This window comes from Rhincodon typus, chromosome 43 (assembly GCF_021869965.1).
Source record: "Rhincodon typus isolate 14 chromosome 43, sRhiTyp1.1, whole genome shotgun sequence".
NCBI lineage: Eukaryota > Metazoa > Chordata > Chondrichthyes > Orectolobiformes > Rhincodontidae > Rhincodon > Rhincodon typus.
The window spans coordinates 4,142,964-4,157,282 of NC_063374.1; the positions used below are offsets into that span (position 1 = coordinate 4,142,964).

At 50.8% G+C, this 14,319-nt stretch overlaps 2 protein-coding genes across 2 annotated transcripts in view; one reads left to right on the plus strand and one right to left on the minus strand.

Moving 5' to 3' along the window:
* gpha2 (glycoprotein hormone subunit alpha 2) overlaps positions 1-14,319 on the minus strand; it is an 83,696-nt gene that overhangs the window by 55,218 nt on the left and 14,159 nt on the right. The gene's annotated exons all lie outside the window — the stretch shown is intronic.
* The window catches only part of LOC109938427 (serine/threonine-protein phosphatase 2A 56 kDa regulatory subunit beta isoform-like), a 43,228-nt gene that overhangs the window by 18,538 nt on the left and 10,371 nt on the right, over positions 1-14,319 (plus strand). The window contains exons 6-10 of the mRNA XM_048619784.1: positions 3,038-3,097; positions 3,644-3,752; positions 8,491-8,544; positions 9,544-9,594; positions 14,004-14,123. Of these exons, the coding sequence (XP_048475741.1) occupies positions 3,038-3,097; positions 3,644-3,752; positions 8,491-8,544; positions 9,544-9,594; positions 14,004-14,123 (394 nt within the window). The remainder of the gene's footprint in view (positions 1-3,037; positions 3,098-3,643; positions 3,753-8,490; positions 8,545-9,543; positions 9,595-14,003; positions 14,124-14,319) is intronic.

Sequence of the window (14,319 nt, forward strand, 5' to 3'; positions counted from 1 at the left end):
AACTCCATCTGCCACTTCTCAGCCCAGCTCTGCATCCTATCAATGTCCCTTTGTAACCTAGAACAGCCCTCCGCACTGTCCACAATGCGACCCACCTTTGTATCGTCCGCGAACTTGCTAATCCACCCTTCCCCTCCTTCATCCAAATCATTTACAAAAATCACAAATAGAAGAGGACCCAGGACAGATCCTTGTGGTACACCACTCGTAACTGAGCACCATGTTGAATATTTTCCGTCCACTACCACCCTTTGTCTTCTAAGGGTCAGCCAATTCTGAATCCAATCTGCCACATTTCCCCCTATCCCATGCCTCCTTACTTTCTTCATGAGCCTACCATGGGGAACCTTATCAAACGCCTTACTTAAATCCATGTGTACCACATCCACTACTCTACCTTCATCCACGTGTTTGGTCACCTCTTCAAAGAATTCAATAAAGTTTGTGAGGCATGATCTACCCCTCACAAATCCATGCTGACTATCACGAATCAAACTGTGCCTTTCCAAGTGATCATAAATCCTACCTCTCGGAGCCCTTTCCAATAATTTGCCCACCACTGACGTTAGACTACCTGGCCTATAATTTCCAGGGTTATCCCTATTCCCTTTTTTGAACAATGGAATGACGTTTGCCTCTCTTCAATCTTCCGGCACTATACCCGTGGACAGTGAGGACGGAAAGATCATCGCCAAGTGCCCTGCGATCTCTTCCCTCGCTTCCCATACGATCCTTGGATAAATCCTATCAGGCCCAGGGGACTTATCTATCTTCAACTTCCTCAAAATTCCTAGCACATCTTCCTTATTAACACCGATCTCCTCTAGCCGACCAGCCTGTTTCACACTGTCCACCTCTACAACTAGGTCCCCCTGAGTTGTGAATACTGAAGAAAAGTATTCATTAAGGACCTCTCCTATCTCTTTAGGCTCCGTGCACAAATTCCCTTCACAATCCTTGATCGGCCCTACCCTTTCTCTGGTCATTCTCTTATTCCTCACGTACGTGTAAAAAGGCTTGGAGTTTTTCTTGATCCTGCCAAGGTTTCCTCATGCCCCCTCATAGCTCTCCTAAGCTCTTTCTTCAGCTCCTTCCTGGATAACTTGTATCCCTCTAAAGCCTTTTCCGTTCCTTGTTTCCTAAACCTTACATAAGCATCCTTCTTCCTCTTAACCAGACGTTCGACCTCTCTTGAGAACCAAGGCTCCCTCACTCGACCGCATCTTCCCTGCCTGCCAGGGACAAACCTATTGAGCACACGCAGTATGCATTCCTTAAATAATCTCCACATTTCTATAGTGCTCTTCCCTGATGGCATCTGTTCCCATTTTATGTTAGCCAGTTCTTGCCTAACAGAATTGTAATTACCCTTCCCCCAGTTATAAACCTTACCCTCTGTATGTACCTATCCTTTTCTATGACTATTGTAAAAGTAAGAGTTATGATCGGTACCACCAACACGCTGTCCTACCAATAGGTCTAACACTTGGCCGGATTCATTGCCAAGCACCAAATCCGAAGTGGCCTCTCCTCGTGTTGGTCTATCTACATACTTTGTCAGGAATCCTTCCTGAACGCACTGGACAAAATCTGCTTCATCTAAACTATAACAACTAAAATGTTTCCAATCAATATTTGGAAAGTTGAAGTCACCCATGATTACAACCCTGTGACTTCTGCACCTTTCCAGTATCTGCCTCCCAATCTGCTCCTCCACATCTCTGCAACTATTAGGGGGTCTGTAAAAAAAACCCCAACCAAGTGACTGCTCCTTTCTTGTTCTGGACCTCAACCCAAACTGACTCTGTAGACATATCATTCTCGAACTGCCTTTCAGTAGCTGCTATACTCGCCCTGACTAGCAATGCCACTCCCCTGCCTCTCTTACCACCCTCCCTATTTCTTTTAAAGCATCTAAATCCCGGAACTTCCAACAACCATTCCTGCCCCTGAGTTATCCAAGTTTCTGTAATGGCCACAACATTGTAGTTCCAAGTACCGACCCATGCTCTAAGTTCATCTGCCTTATTTCTGATACTTCTAGCATTGAAGTATCCATACCTCAAACCATCTCTGTGTCCACAATTACACTCCATCGACCGCATTTCTTTATAAACAACCTCACTCCCTGTCATGTCTGTTGGAAGGCTGAATACCTCATCCTCTGAATTATAAATCCAGTTCCCCACCCCCTGCCAATCTAGTTTAAACCATCCCATATCGTTCGAGCAAGTCTCCCTCCCAGGATATTTGTGCCCTTCCTGTACAGGTCCCACCTTCCCCGGAATGTGCTCCAATTATCCACATAATGGAAGCCCTCCCTCTTACACCAGCCCTGTAGCCACGTGTTTAGCTGCGCACTCTCCCTATTTCTTACCTCGTTATCACATGGCACTGGCAGTAATCCAGAGATAACTACCCTGTTTGTCCTGGACTTCAGCTTCCAACCCAACTCCCTGTACTCGTTTTTCACATTCTCAATCCTTTTTCTACCTATGTCATTGGTACCGATGTGTACCATGACTGCTGGTTGCTCACCCTCCCCCTTAAGGATCTTGAAGACACGATCCGAGACATCATGGACCCTGGCACCCGGGAGACAACATATCATCCGTTCATCTCATTCGCGTCCACAGAACCGCCTGTCTGTGCCTCTTACTATCGAATCCCCCACTACAATTGCTCTCCAATTCTCCCCCCTTCCCTTCTGTGCCACAGGGTCAGGCTCAGTGCCAGAGACCTGTCTGCTATGGCCTTCCTCTGGTAGGTCATCCCCCCGCCAACAGTATCCAAAACGGTATACTTATTATTGAGGGGACCTGCCACAGGGGATCCCTGCACTGTCTGCCTATTCCCTTTCCCCCTCCTGACAGTCACCCAGCTACCTTTTTCCTGTACCTTGGGTGTGACCACCTCCCTATAACTCCTCTCTTCCAATTCCCAATTACTCTACACAACTTGGTGACTCTGTGTGAGCCTGTCTGTGTCTGGGATTGCTGCTGTCCCTGTCCCTCACTCTTCTCTCTCTCTCTCTCAGGTTTATATATGAGTCTGAACATTTCAATGGAGTGGCGGAGCTGCTGGAGATCCTGGGGAGGTGAGAGCGACTGCTCGGACAGATCACGGCGTTCTCCTCGGAGATTCCCTATGGCCTCGGGCTTCCCAACGCATTGCGGAGTGGGCAGGTTCATCCCCCTGGGAGGGGGAGGGGGACAGAGTTTGGTGGGGGTGGGTGTCAACTCCAGGGGTAGGGTGAGGGGGTGGTCAACCGTCAGAGTGGGGGTGGTGTGGGCGGAGATCAGTGCTCAGTGGGGGCATTGGCGCTGGGGCTGGTGTGGGCGGGGATCAGTGCTCGGTGGGGGCATTGGCGCTGAGGGTGGGGGTCCTGTCCCGAGCCGTCCCACATTACCACCCAGGTGTCGCGGTTTGAGTGGGTGTGGGTGCAGGTGGGAGGCGTGGTGCTGGGGTGGGGATAGTGGGCGTGGAGATGGTGTTGAGATGGGTGGGTGGGGATGGACGGGGAGCAGTTGGGGTCACCCACATTAACCCTGGGGGCGGTGGGTGTGGGGGGGGGGGGGGGGGGGGAGGGGGGGGGAGCGGTTGGGGTTACCCACATTAACCCGATGTTTCATGTCCCCTGCAGCATCATCAATGGTTTTGCACTCCCTCTGAAAGCAGAGCACAAACAGTTTCTGCTGCGGGTTCTGATCCCGCTGCACACGGCACGGACCCTCTCTCTGTTCCACGCACAGGTACGGGGGCGGGTGGGGGACAAATGGGACTGAGGGCCTGCAGTTGGTGGGATGTGGCTACTGTGAGAAACCTACAAAGCTAGTTCAGGCTAGATGGGCCGAATGGTGCGTTCACACGGGACGTGGGTGTCACACCAACGAGGCCAGCACTTTTGTCCATCCCTAATCGTCCACAGAACTGAAGAATGGCCAGTGTCTTCCAAACCATCGCCATTAGGCTTAATGTTATTCCATCGGTTCAGTGCCGTGGTGGGACTTGAACCTGTACCCCCACCCCCCACCGCAACCTCCCAATGGGGAATTAACCCTTCAACCACCTCTGTGTACTCCCTCTCCCATGGCAGACTATCCCTGTTGACCCTTTGCGGGGAGCGTTCGGCATGCGTGGCGCCCTTAAAGTGTTAATAGTGACCTCTATGACCTCTGCCTGTTAGCCTCTTATTTGGTCGGGGTCCATGTGTAGGGGGCCTCTTGTGGGTCTTGAGTTTCAATTCCCTCCCAGATTGCTAGAGGGCGCTCACTGCCTGTTGAATGGGACGGAGACACACACAAGCATTGTTTGATTTCATTTACGTACTGCCAGGCTGAGGGCTGGGCCTGTTCTATTGCCTGCCCCTTGAGAAGGTGGTGGGTGAGCTGCCACCTTGAACAGCTGCAGCCCTTGTGCTGTAGGTAGATCCACAATGGGTTCACACCCAACGACAGGGTAAATGCGAGGTTTGCGTTTCGATAAAATGAAGGCAAGACTTTTGTACAATTAAAAGTAGGGCCCTGGGGAGTGTTGTAGAACAGAGAGACCTGGGGGGTGCAGGTACTTAATTCTTTGAAAATAGTCAGGGTGGTTAAGAAGTTGTTTAGCACGCTTGCCTTCATTATTCAGACCTTTGAGTACAGGAGTTGGGAACGTCACGTTGTGGTTGTACAGGACATTAATGAGGCCCCTTCTGGAGCACTGTGTCCCGTTCTGGTCGCCCCGTAAAAGGAAGGAGATTATAAACTGGAGAGGATTCATTAAAGGATGTAGACAGGATTGGAGGGTTTGAGTTATAAGGAGAGGCTGGATAAGCTGGGGCTTTATTCACTGAAGCATAGGAGGCTGAGAGGTCACCTGATAGAGGTTTATAAAATAATGAAGGGTATAGATAAAGTGAATGGCAGGTGTCTTTTCCCTACTGTGGGGGATTTCAAGACTAGGGGGCATATTTTTAAGGTGAGGGGAGAAAGATTTAAAAAAGACGTGAGAGGCAACTTTTTTTTTTACACAGTGGTTCATGTGTGGAATGAGCTTCCAGAGGAAGTGGTGGATGGGGGTACAGTTACAATGTTTAAAAGACATTTAGATAAATAATGAATAGGAAATGTTTGGAGTGATATGGGCCAAGCACAGGCAGGTAGGGCTAGTTTAGTTTGGGATGATGGTTGGCATGGACTGGTTGGACCGAAGGGTCTGTTTCTGGGCTGTATGGCTCTATAATATATTTCCAAGTCAGGATGGGGAGTGGCTCGGAGGGGAACTTGCAAGGGGTGGTGTTCCCATGTACTTGCTGCCCTTGTCCTTCTAGATGGAAGTGGTCGTGCATTTGGAAGGTGCTGCCTGAAGATCTTTGGTGAATTTCTGCAGTGTATCTTGTAGATGGTACACACTGCTGCGACTGAGTGTCAATAGTGGAGGGAGTGGGATGTTTGTGGATGTGGTGCCAGTCAAGTGGGGGCTGCTTTGTCCTGGATGGTGTCGAGCTTCTTGAGAGTTATTGGAGTCACAGTCACTGTTGTAACCTCAATATGGGACAGAAGGAGGTCATTCAGCCCATCTGGTCTGTGCCAGCTTTCTCTCGTGCGGTCAGTCCTACTCCCCACTTTCTGGCTGTAGCCCCACGAGACCCCGTCAGTTTAATTCCCTACAAGTGCCCGTCTGATTCCCTTTCGAAATTGCTTATAGTCCCTGTCCGCCCCCGCCAGAGTTCCATCTTATTACCACTTGGTGTCGTATATTCTCCTTTTCACATTCCCTGAATCTCTCGCCCAGAAGGTTAAATCCATATCCTGTGGTCCTTACAACATCATGATTGTGTTCACTCCGATGGAATCTTCCCCCACCTCCTCCGCTCTCGGGCAAACAACGCCCCAACTTGTCTGACCCTTGACCTCGTGGCCAAAATCCCTTTTTCCCCCTGGGGACCGTTCTGGTCACTCTCCGTCCGCACCCCTCGAACCTTCTGAACTTCTGAAGAGCATGACATGCATTTCTACCACTTGTGCCTTGTCGATGGTGCTCAGGCTCTGGGCGAAGTCAGGAGGGGAGTTACTCGCTGTGGTCATCCTAACCTCCAACTTGCTTTTGCAGCCGTGGTGTTTATACGGCAGTAACTTGGGACAGGATGAGATGAGGAGGTTTGGCTGACATGATTTTAACAGCTAAGAGTTAAATTTAAAAAAAGCAGAACCGAGGATATAATCCCTGCATTACTGCCTGAGCCACACGGGTACAGGGTAAATAACATCAAGGTTTGGTGCAGATAGATTGGGTTTCAGTTTGTCGGACCAGTATGGGGGTGGGAGGCAGCTGTTGTGGTGGGATGGGCTTCATTTGAAGCACAAAGGGACCTGTGATCTGGTGAACTGAATAACTAGGACTGTGGAGAGAGAGCTTTGAATGAAATAGAGTGGGAGTGAGAGAGAAAGAATACTTGGCTTTACAAAGTGAAAGAATATAGCAGCATCACAGGCCAGTTATTTTGATAATGATCCTAGGGTGGGACAGGAAGGGGACAGAGTGTACAATCAAAACATAATGCAGGAAATGGGTTCAAAGAGGGAGTAGACAGTAAAAGAGCAAACTTGATGGATTTTTAACTTCAATGTATGCAGTGTGGAGTATAAAACAACTGAAGCAATGGCACAGAAAGAAGTCAATGGTATAATCTTACAGCTTGACAGAGACATGGCCACAGAGAGGCCAAAGCTGGGAACTAAATATTCAGGGGTATGTCACTTTGAAAAAGGACAGACAGGCAGGCAGGAGGGAAAGGTTGGTGGGGTGGCTTTGTTAGTCCAGGATGGAATAAGTACAATAAGAAAACATGATCTTGGATCAGAAGGTGTAGAATCCAAATAGGTAGAGGTAAGAAATACAGGGAAGATGACACTGGTGGAACTAGTCTGTAGGCCCACATCACATCGGCCCACCCCCACCCAACAGTAGCTGTTGTGTAGAACAGAGAATAAATCAGGACATCATCAAGATGTAAAAATGGCAGTACATGAGTTACATGGATTGGGATCGTCAGAATGGAAAAGGAAGAATTCAAAGTATATTCGGGACAGTTTCCTAGAACACGGTGGATCAGGCTATTTTGGATCTGGTGATATGTGATGAAGCAACTTCAATAAATAATCTCAGAATTAAAAGATCCCTAGGGAGAATGGTGACCATAACATGGTAGAGATCAACCTTCAGCTTGAGTTCAGTTTCCATCTCAATGGGCTGATTGGCCTGCATTTTCCTGCTGGCCCAGTTCACTGGTAACAGCCGTGGGATGTTGGTGCATTGAGTTCAGCAATGCCTGTGCTGGTCAATGTGGAGATGGCTACATTCTCCCTTGTTGGCGATAGTCATTGTCTGATGCCTGTGTAATCTGAAGGTTACTTACCAAAACTCTTGTCCCTAATCTGCATGTCGTCCAGGCCTTGCACTCTGTGCACAGTCTGGGAGGTCACAGACGGTGCTGAACGTTATGCAGTCAACAATGAATGTCTCTATTTCCGACGCTATGGTGGAAGGAAGGTCTCTGATTTAAGCTGCTGAAGATGGCTGAGGCTAGAACACTACCCTGAGAGTGTCTCCCTCCCTCCTTCTCCCTCCCTCCCTCCCTCTTTCTCGTTTGTTCCCTCCCTCCCTCCCTCTTTCTCGTTTGTTCCCTCCCTCCCTCCCTCCCTCTTTCTCGTTTGTTCCCTCCCTCCCTCCAACTCTGGTAGATGACCTTGTCCATATCTGAGCTGGGAGCATTGACAGGGTTAAATGGAATGAAGTGTTACCGCTGAGACTGATGGGCATGTTAGTAAGACTGGAATTGGAGCATAGTCTTTAAGGATCAAAGCCAAACCCTCTTGTATCCACGATGACAGCGGAAAACCCGAGCAGTGGGTTTGTCCATCCCTGGCTCAAAGATTAATTCCATAAGAATGGAATGTGCCTTGGCTGCCTGTTTGTGCTGATGTCTGCGATTGTGGGAAGAAGTAAAATGGGTAGATAGCCCAGGAGTCTCTTTAATTCACCTGAAAGCAACTGGGGTGGGGATACTGTCATTAACTTCTGTCAAACTGAGATCAAACAGACAGTTAAAACCACACTTAAAAAGCACTGCGTAACAGTGAGAAAAAAATAGGACTTAAATAGTCTCGGTTTCCATTAAATATGATTTCCCAGAAGCGGTGTTTGCGTGCTGTGACTAGACAGACGCTGCAAGATTCGTTTAATCAGAATGCACTGAAATTTGGGGAGAACCAGTGTATGATACCCCGTGAAATGGGTAAACGGGTGGGACCGGGCCGCCCCTGTCCCCTGTAACGCGGGTGGGACCGGGCCGCCCCTGTCCCCTGTAACGCCGCGGGTGGGACCGGGCCGCCCCTGTCCCCTGTAACGTGGGTTAAACCCTGTTAAATTTACTAATTGATCTCTTTGTTCCTATGTGTCTTGACCTAACCCCTGGCCTGACTGAATCCTGTTTCCTCTCTGTAGCTGGCTTACTGCATTGTACAATTCCTTGAAAAGGACACCACATTGACAGAGCCAGTAAGTGGATTTGCTTGTTCCGCTTTCTGCCTAGTGGGGCTACTCTGTAAAACCACAGTGTCAAACCTCACTACCCCTGGGTACATGATTCACTTCCTTTGCAGAGAGTTTTGCAGGTGCTATTTTTACCACACAGTGGTCAGATTTATTCACTTGCCAGTCACACTGTGCCTTAATGATCTGTGTGTGCATGGGGGTGGGGGAGTGGTGGGGAGGGGGAGGGGGTGGTGGTGGTGGTGGTGGTGGCGGCGGCTGGTGGGGAGAGGGGATTGGTGGGGGGGTGTCTGTCTGCTCCCTTACGGTTCCCAGCCCCTCATTCTCCCTTAGCAGAACAGGGTGGCGGTAACAATGAGAATGTTACTGGGAGCTGTTGCCTCACAGCACCAGGGACCCGGGTTCGATCCCACCCTTGGGCGACTGTCTGTGTGGAGTTTGCACATTCTCCGTGTGTCTGTGTGGGTTTCCTCCGGGTGCTCCGGTTTCCTTCCACAGTCTGAAGATGTGCAGGTTAGGGTAGATTGGCCGTGCTAAATTGTCCCATAGTGCCCAGGGATGTGCAGCTTAGGGTGGGTTAGCCTTGGGAAATGCAGCGTTACAGGGGAGGGGATTGGGCCCAGTGGGATGCTATTTGGAGGGTTGGTGTGGACTCAGTGGGCTAAATTGCCACACTGTAGGGGTTCTATGAGCTGGTCATCCAGAAAGACCAGCCTCTAGCGGGGGCACAGGTTCAAATCCCAACGCGACCAGTGCTGGAAGCTAAATTTGTTCCATTGAAAACCAGTGGTGGGTGGTTCTGAAAAACCTCATTGAGTTCACTCAAGGCATTTTCGGGAAGGAATTCTTCCCCAGCCCTTTACCTGGGTCTGGCCCACAAGTGACTCCAGACTCCACAGCCCCCACTACCCTCCCGGCCCCAGCCCGAGTGATGAGAATGACTGACTCTGGCGAGAGTGATACTAATGTCTTGTGAATGAATTTTTTTTTCCCCTCTCTTGGCAGGTTCTCCGGGGACTACTCAAATTCTGGCCCAAAACCTGCACCCAAAAAGAGGTAAAAATTAGGCGTGGGGGTTCGGGCGTGGGGGAGAGGCTGGGGACAACTGGCTGACCTCCTGTGGCATTGCTCGCAAGCCTTGGTGACGGTTACTGTGGTACAAGCCCCATTGGGTTCACAAATGGGTGGGAGGCGGGTAGTTGACCCACCCTTAGCTCGTCCGGGCCAACACGTGACTCCAGACTCCCCCACAGCGCTGACGGTGACTGCACACCGAAATGGCCCTCTTGCCACTCACGTGCCACAGCCCACTCAGCAACTGCAGCATTTCCCCCCACCCCACTGAATGGCACGGCTCATTTGGCCATCCTTCCTGGTCCAGCTCTTCTGGGGGCTTCCTTCCTCCCACATTCCCCCTCATTCCACAATGCTCCTCACTCTCACTGTTCTCCCCCTACCCCCACGATTCTTCTCTCTCCTCCCTTCCCGGCCCCGCCTGTGCCTGCTCCCTCCCTTTCTCCTTTTCTCACTGTGCCATGCTCTGTCTCTATCTGTATGTCTCTGTCTTCCCCCCAACCCCTGTCTCTGTCTCTGTCTCTGTCTCTGTCTCCCCCGCCCCATTGCTGTGTGTGTGAGTGCGTGCGCGCGCCTGTATCTCTCGCTTGCTCTGCCTGTCTCTATTTCTTTCTGCCTCTGTTATTCTCCACTCCCCATTTATCCTCTCACCTTAGTTTTCCATTTTCTTTTCTCCCTCCCTCTTCGAATCCCCCCATTTCTCCCGCCCACCATGCAACCCCCCATTTCTCCTAACCATATACCCCTCCCCGTTTCTCTGACCCCCCATATTCCCCCCTTGTATCCCCGCCGTTTCTCCCCACCCTCGCTCCCTCCCAATAGACCCCTTCCACCTCCCCCACCCAACTCCTTCCCCCTCTCCCCCTCGTGCATGTGCTCTCTGTCTCTGAATACTTCTCCCACTCTCCATTTCTCTGGCATTATCCCCCCTCCCAACCCTCTTCACCTGCCCCCAATTGTTGATCCCAGTTCAGGGAATTCAAGTCCTCAATGGAATGTCAGTGCTCCCAAGGATCGCAGGAAACACTTTGAAATCGGTGCCTTTAAAGTGCTCTTAGACCTTTAGCTGCAGGCAACCATTCATGGTCTCGTGATTAATTCATGGCACTTGGTTCAGTTCATTCTAACCTGTTGTGAATTGACACTTTAATCCTCAGTATTGCACGGGAGGCCAGAATCCTGGTATACACTCCCCAGGTCAGCACTGAGGGGGTGCTGTAGTTGATAAAGCTGCTTTCTCACACTGTTAATGATGGGGTGTTGCGTTGCATGTTTCCTGTCAGGGCAGCTGAGGGGATTGTGAAGCTGCCATCCTGAACACAGCCGCTACCTGTTCCATCCTCAGGAGTGAGCTGAAGGCAGGGTGTAGGTTCGGTTATCTGAGCCTGCTCTGGGACAGTGTTCTCAGGGAGCCCAGTGCCCTCGGGCGCGGCATCTTCTGTCGTTGTTGTGCACCAAGCTCTGACTCACACTTGCCTCCTCCCAGTGTGAGCCTTAATCCCTGCTGCCAATCTCTCTAATGCCCTAATGACTCCAGGCTTTGGTTTAATGATGGCAGGGTGGATTAGGGCAGCTATTAGCCTGCCACTCCTTCCACAGGCAGTAATCCTCGCTCGGCACTGATTTAACAGCACACCATTGTACGGACACTGCACCCTGTCCTCCAGCTCTCTGCTGTTCAAATCCACTCCCCATCCCCCAACCCCCACCCCTGATGGTCTGCGCTGTGTGCTGATGTTTTTACCTTCTACGGGTGGGTAGAAGTGTAGAAAGCAGGAGTAGGCTATTTGGCCCTTCGCATCTGCCCCACCATTCAGTTCAATCATGACTGATCCTCAAAACCTGTTCACCCCTTTGATCCTTTTCGCCCTAGGGACTGTCTCTAATGGACAACGTTAGTGGGACGTTGCTCAGGGCACTTTTGCAATACTGCGTTCAGTTCTGGTCTCTCTGCTACAGGAAAGGTGTTGTGAAATGAAAGGGTTCAGAAAAGATTTAAGAAGATGTTGCCAGGGTTTGAGCTACAGGGAGAGGCTGAACAGACTGGGGCTATTTTCCCCGGAGCATCAGAGGCTGAGGGGTGATTTTATAGAGGTTTATAAAATCATGAGGAACATGGATAGAGTGAATAGCCAAGGTCTTTTCCCCCAGGGTAGGGGAGTCCAAAACTAGAGGGGCATAGTTTAAGGTGAGAGGGGAAAGATTTAAAGGGGACCTGAGGGGCAACTTTTTCACACAGAGGGTGGTGCGTGTATGGAACGAGCTGCCAGAGGAAGTGGTGGAGGCTGGTACAATTACAACATTTAGAAGGCATCTGGATGGGGACATGGATAGGAAGGGTCGAGAGGGATATGGGCCTAATGCTGACAAATGGGACTGGATTAATTTAGGATATCTGATTGGCGTGGATGAGTTGGACCAAAGTGTCTGACACCCATTTCCCTATCCCTACCTCTGGGACCTCAGCGTTGCACCATGTTTATCAGCGCGGTGGATGGCAGAACAGAGAGATAAATGTGCACAATTGCAGTGTGGAATTTAGTGTTGCCCAGACTGTAGAAAGCACAGAGCCTCACCTGGAATACCGCGTCTAGTGCTGCGTCACTCCCCACCCCTCAGGAAGGGATATGCAGGTTTTACAGAGGGGGAGAGTGGATTCATCCCAGTGACGTGGATAGTCTGGAGAAGCCGGGACTGTTCTTCCCTGGGAGTAGGTTCGAGAGAGAGGTGATTGGAAAAGGTGTTCCAGGACGACGAGAGGCCTGGAGCAGGAGAAACCATTCCCGTTGTCGGAAGGATCAAGGAGGAAAGAACTGCGGATTGGCAGAAGAAGCGTTGGGGCTGAAAATGTCCTCACGCAGTGAGCGAGGTGTTTGGGTAATCTGGAATGAGCTGCCTCAGTGTGCAGGTTGGTGGCGAGGGGAAGGACGGTTCAGTCAAGGCTATCTGGAGGAGATCAGGTTATTATCTGAGCTGGAAGAGCGGGTAGGGGGTCAGATGGTCACCTCCTGTGCTGTACCCATCGTTTGGGACAGCAGCAGGGAGCTTCAGTGGGAGTTGGGTGGTATCTGAGTGGGTAAGGTCAGGGGTGGGGAGGGTTGTTCCCTGTGACTGGCTCCACTTTGAACCAGAGGAGAGACTTTTGCTAAGCCTGGTGCTCAGGAACAGTCAAAAGGCATTTGGATGTTTGAATACCCACAGCTTAGAGGCAGCGCCAGGCCCTGGGACTGAAAGGGTTAAATGATGGCGAGGGGTCTTAGAGTGAGCTTGAGTTCCCTCGAGTGGAGGAGGTTCGAGCGGTGATGTAATTGAGGGGTTTAAAACAGTAGGGCCAGTGGAGAGGGCTGGCGAGTGACATTTGTGCCACACAAATGCCAGGTCATGACCATCAATGTAAACACCCACCCAAACCCTTTGACATTCAATGGTCACTGAATCCCCCCACTATCAACATCCTGGGGGTTACCACTCACCAGAAACGCAACTGGACTCACCGCATAAACACAGTGGCTACAAGATCAGGCCAGAGGCAAGGAATACTGCAGCGAGTAACTCCCCAAAACCCGTCCCACCATCTCCAAGGCACAATCCAGGAGTGTGAGGGAATACTCCCCACTTGCCCCTGGATGGGGGCAGCTCCAACAACACTCGGGAAGGGTAAAATGTTATGACATTTATGTTATGACCATCAGCACCATCCAGAACAAAGCAGCCCCCACATTGATTAGCACCACATCCACCATCGACGCTCAGTTGCAGCAGTGTGTACAAGATGCACTGCAGCAACTCACCAAAGATCCTCAGACCGCGTCTTCCAAACCCACAACACTTCCATGTAGAAGGTCAAGGGGCAGCAGATACATGGGAACACCACCCCTTGCAAATTCCCCTCCGAGCCACTCCCCATCCCGACTTGGAAATATATTGGCCGTTCCTTCAGTGTTGCTGGGCCACGATCCCAAAGGGCACACAGACCGCAGTGGTTCAAGAAGGCAACTCCCCATCACCTTCTCAAGGGGGCAACTAGAAATGGGCAATAAATGCTGGGCCCAGCCAGTGAATAAGTAGGAATGATGAGCTCATGGTGGAGGAGGAGGGGGAAGTCAAGGGGGAGGCTGCAGATCCTTCTAATGAGAGGCAGACCACAAGGGGGAACAACGTTCACCTTATCAATCCCCTTTAACGTTTTATATACCTCAGTCAGACTCCACCCCCCCCCACCCTGAGCTTGAACATTTTTAGACACCATCCGCAGGGGAAACGTTAAATGTCCAACTGTCAATCGCTCTCCGATAACCCATTTCTAGCCCCCAACCAGTGTACAGCTTGGTGGTTAGTCCTGTTGTCGATGGTCTATGTTGGTGGTGATGGTTTTCCTCTCCCTGCTCCAGGTGATGTTTCTGGGGGAGCTGGAGGAAATATTGGATGTAATCGAGCCCTCACAGTTTGTAAAAGTCCAGGAAGCTCTGTTCAAGCAGATAGCAAAATGTATCTCCAGCCCTCACTTCCAGGTCAGTCTTCCTCGCAGCGCGCGCTCTCTCTCGTCCCCTCGTGCGTGCGCGCTCTCTCTCTCTCACTTTTTCTTTGTCTCTCCTGCTCTGTCTCACGTGTGTGTGCTCGCTCTGTCTCTCTCTCTCTCTGTCTGTCTCCCGCTCTGTCTCGCACGTGCGCGCACACTCTGTGTCTCTCCCGCTCTGTCTCGCACGT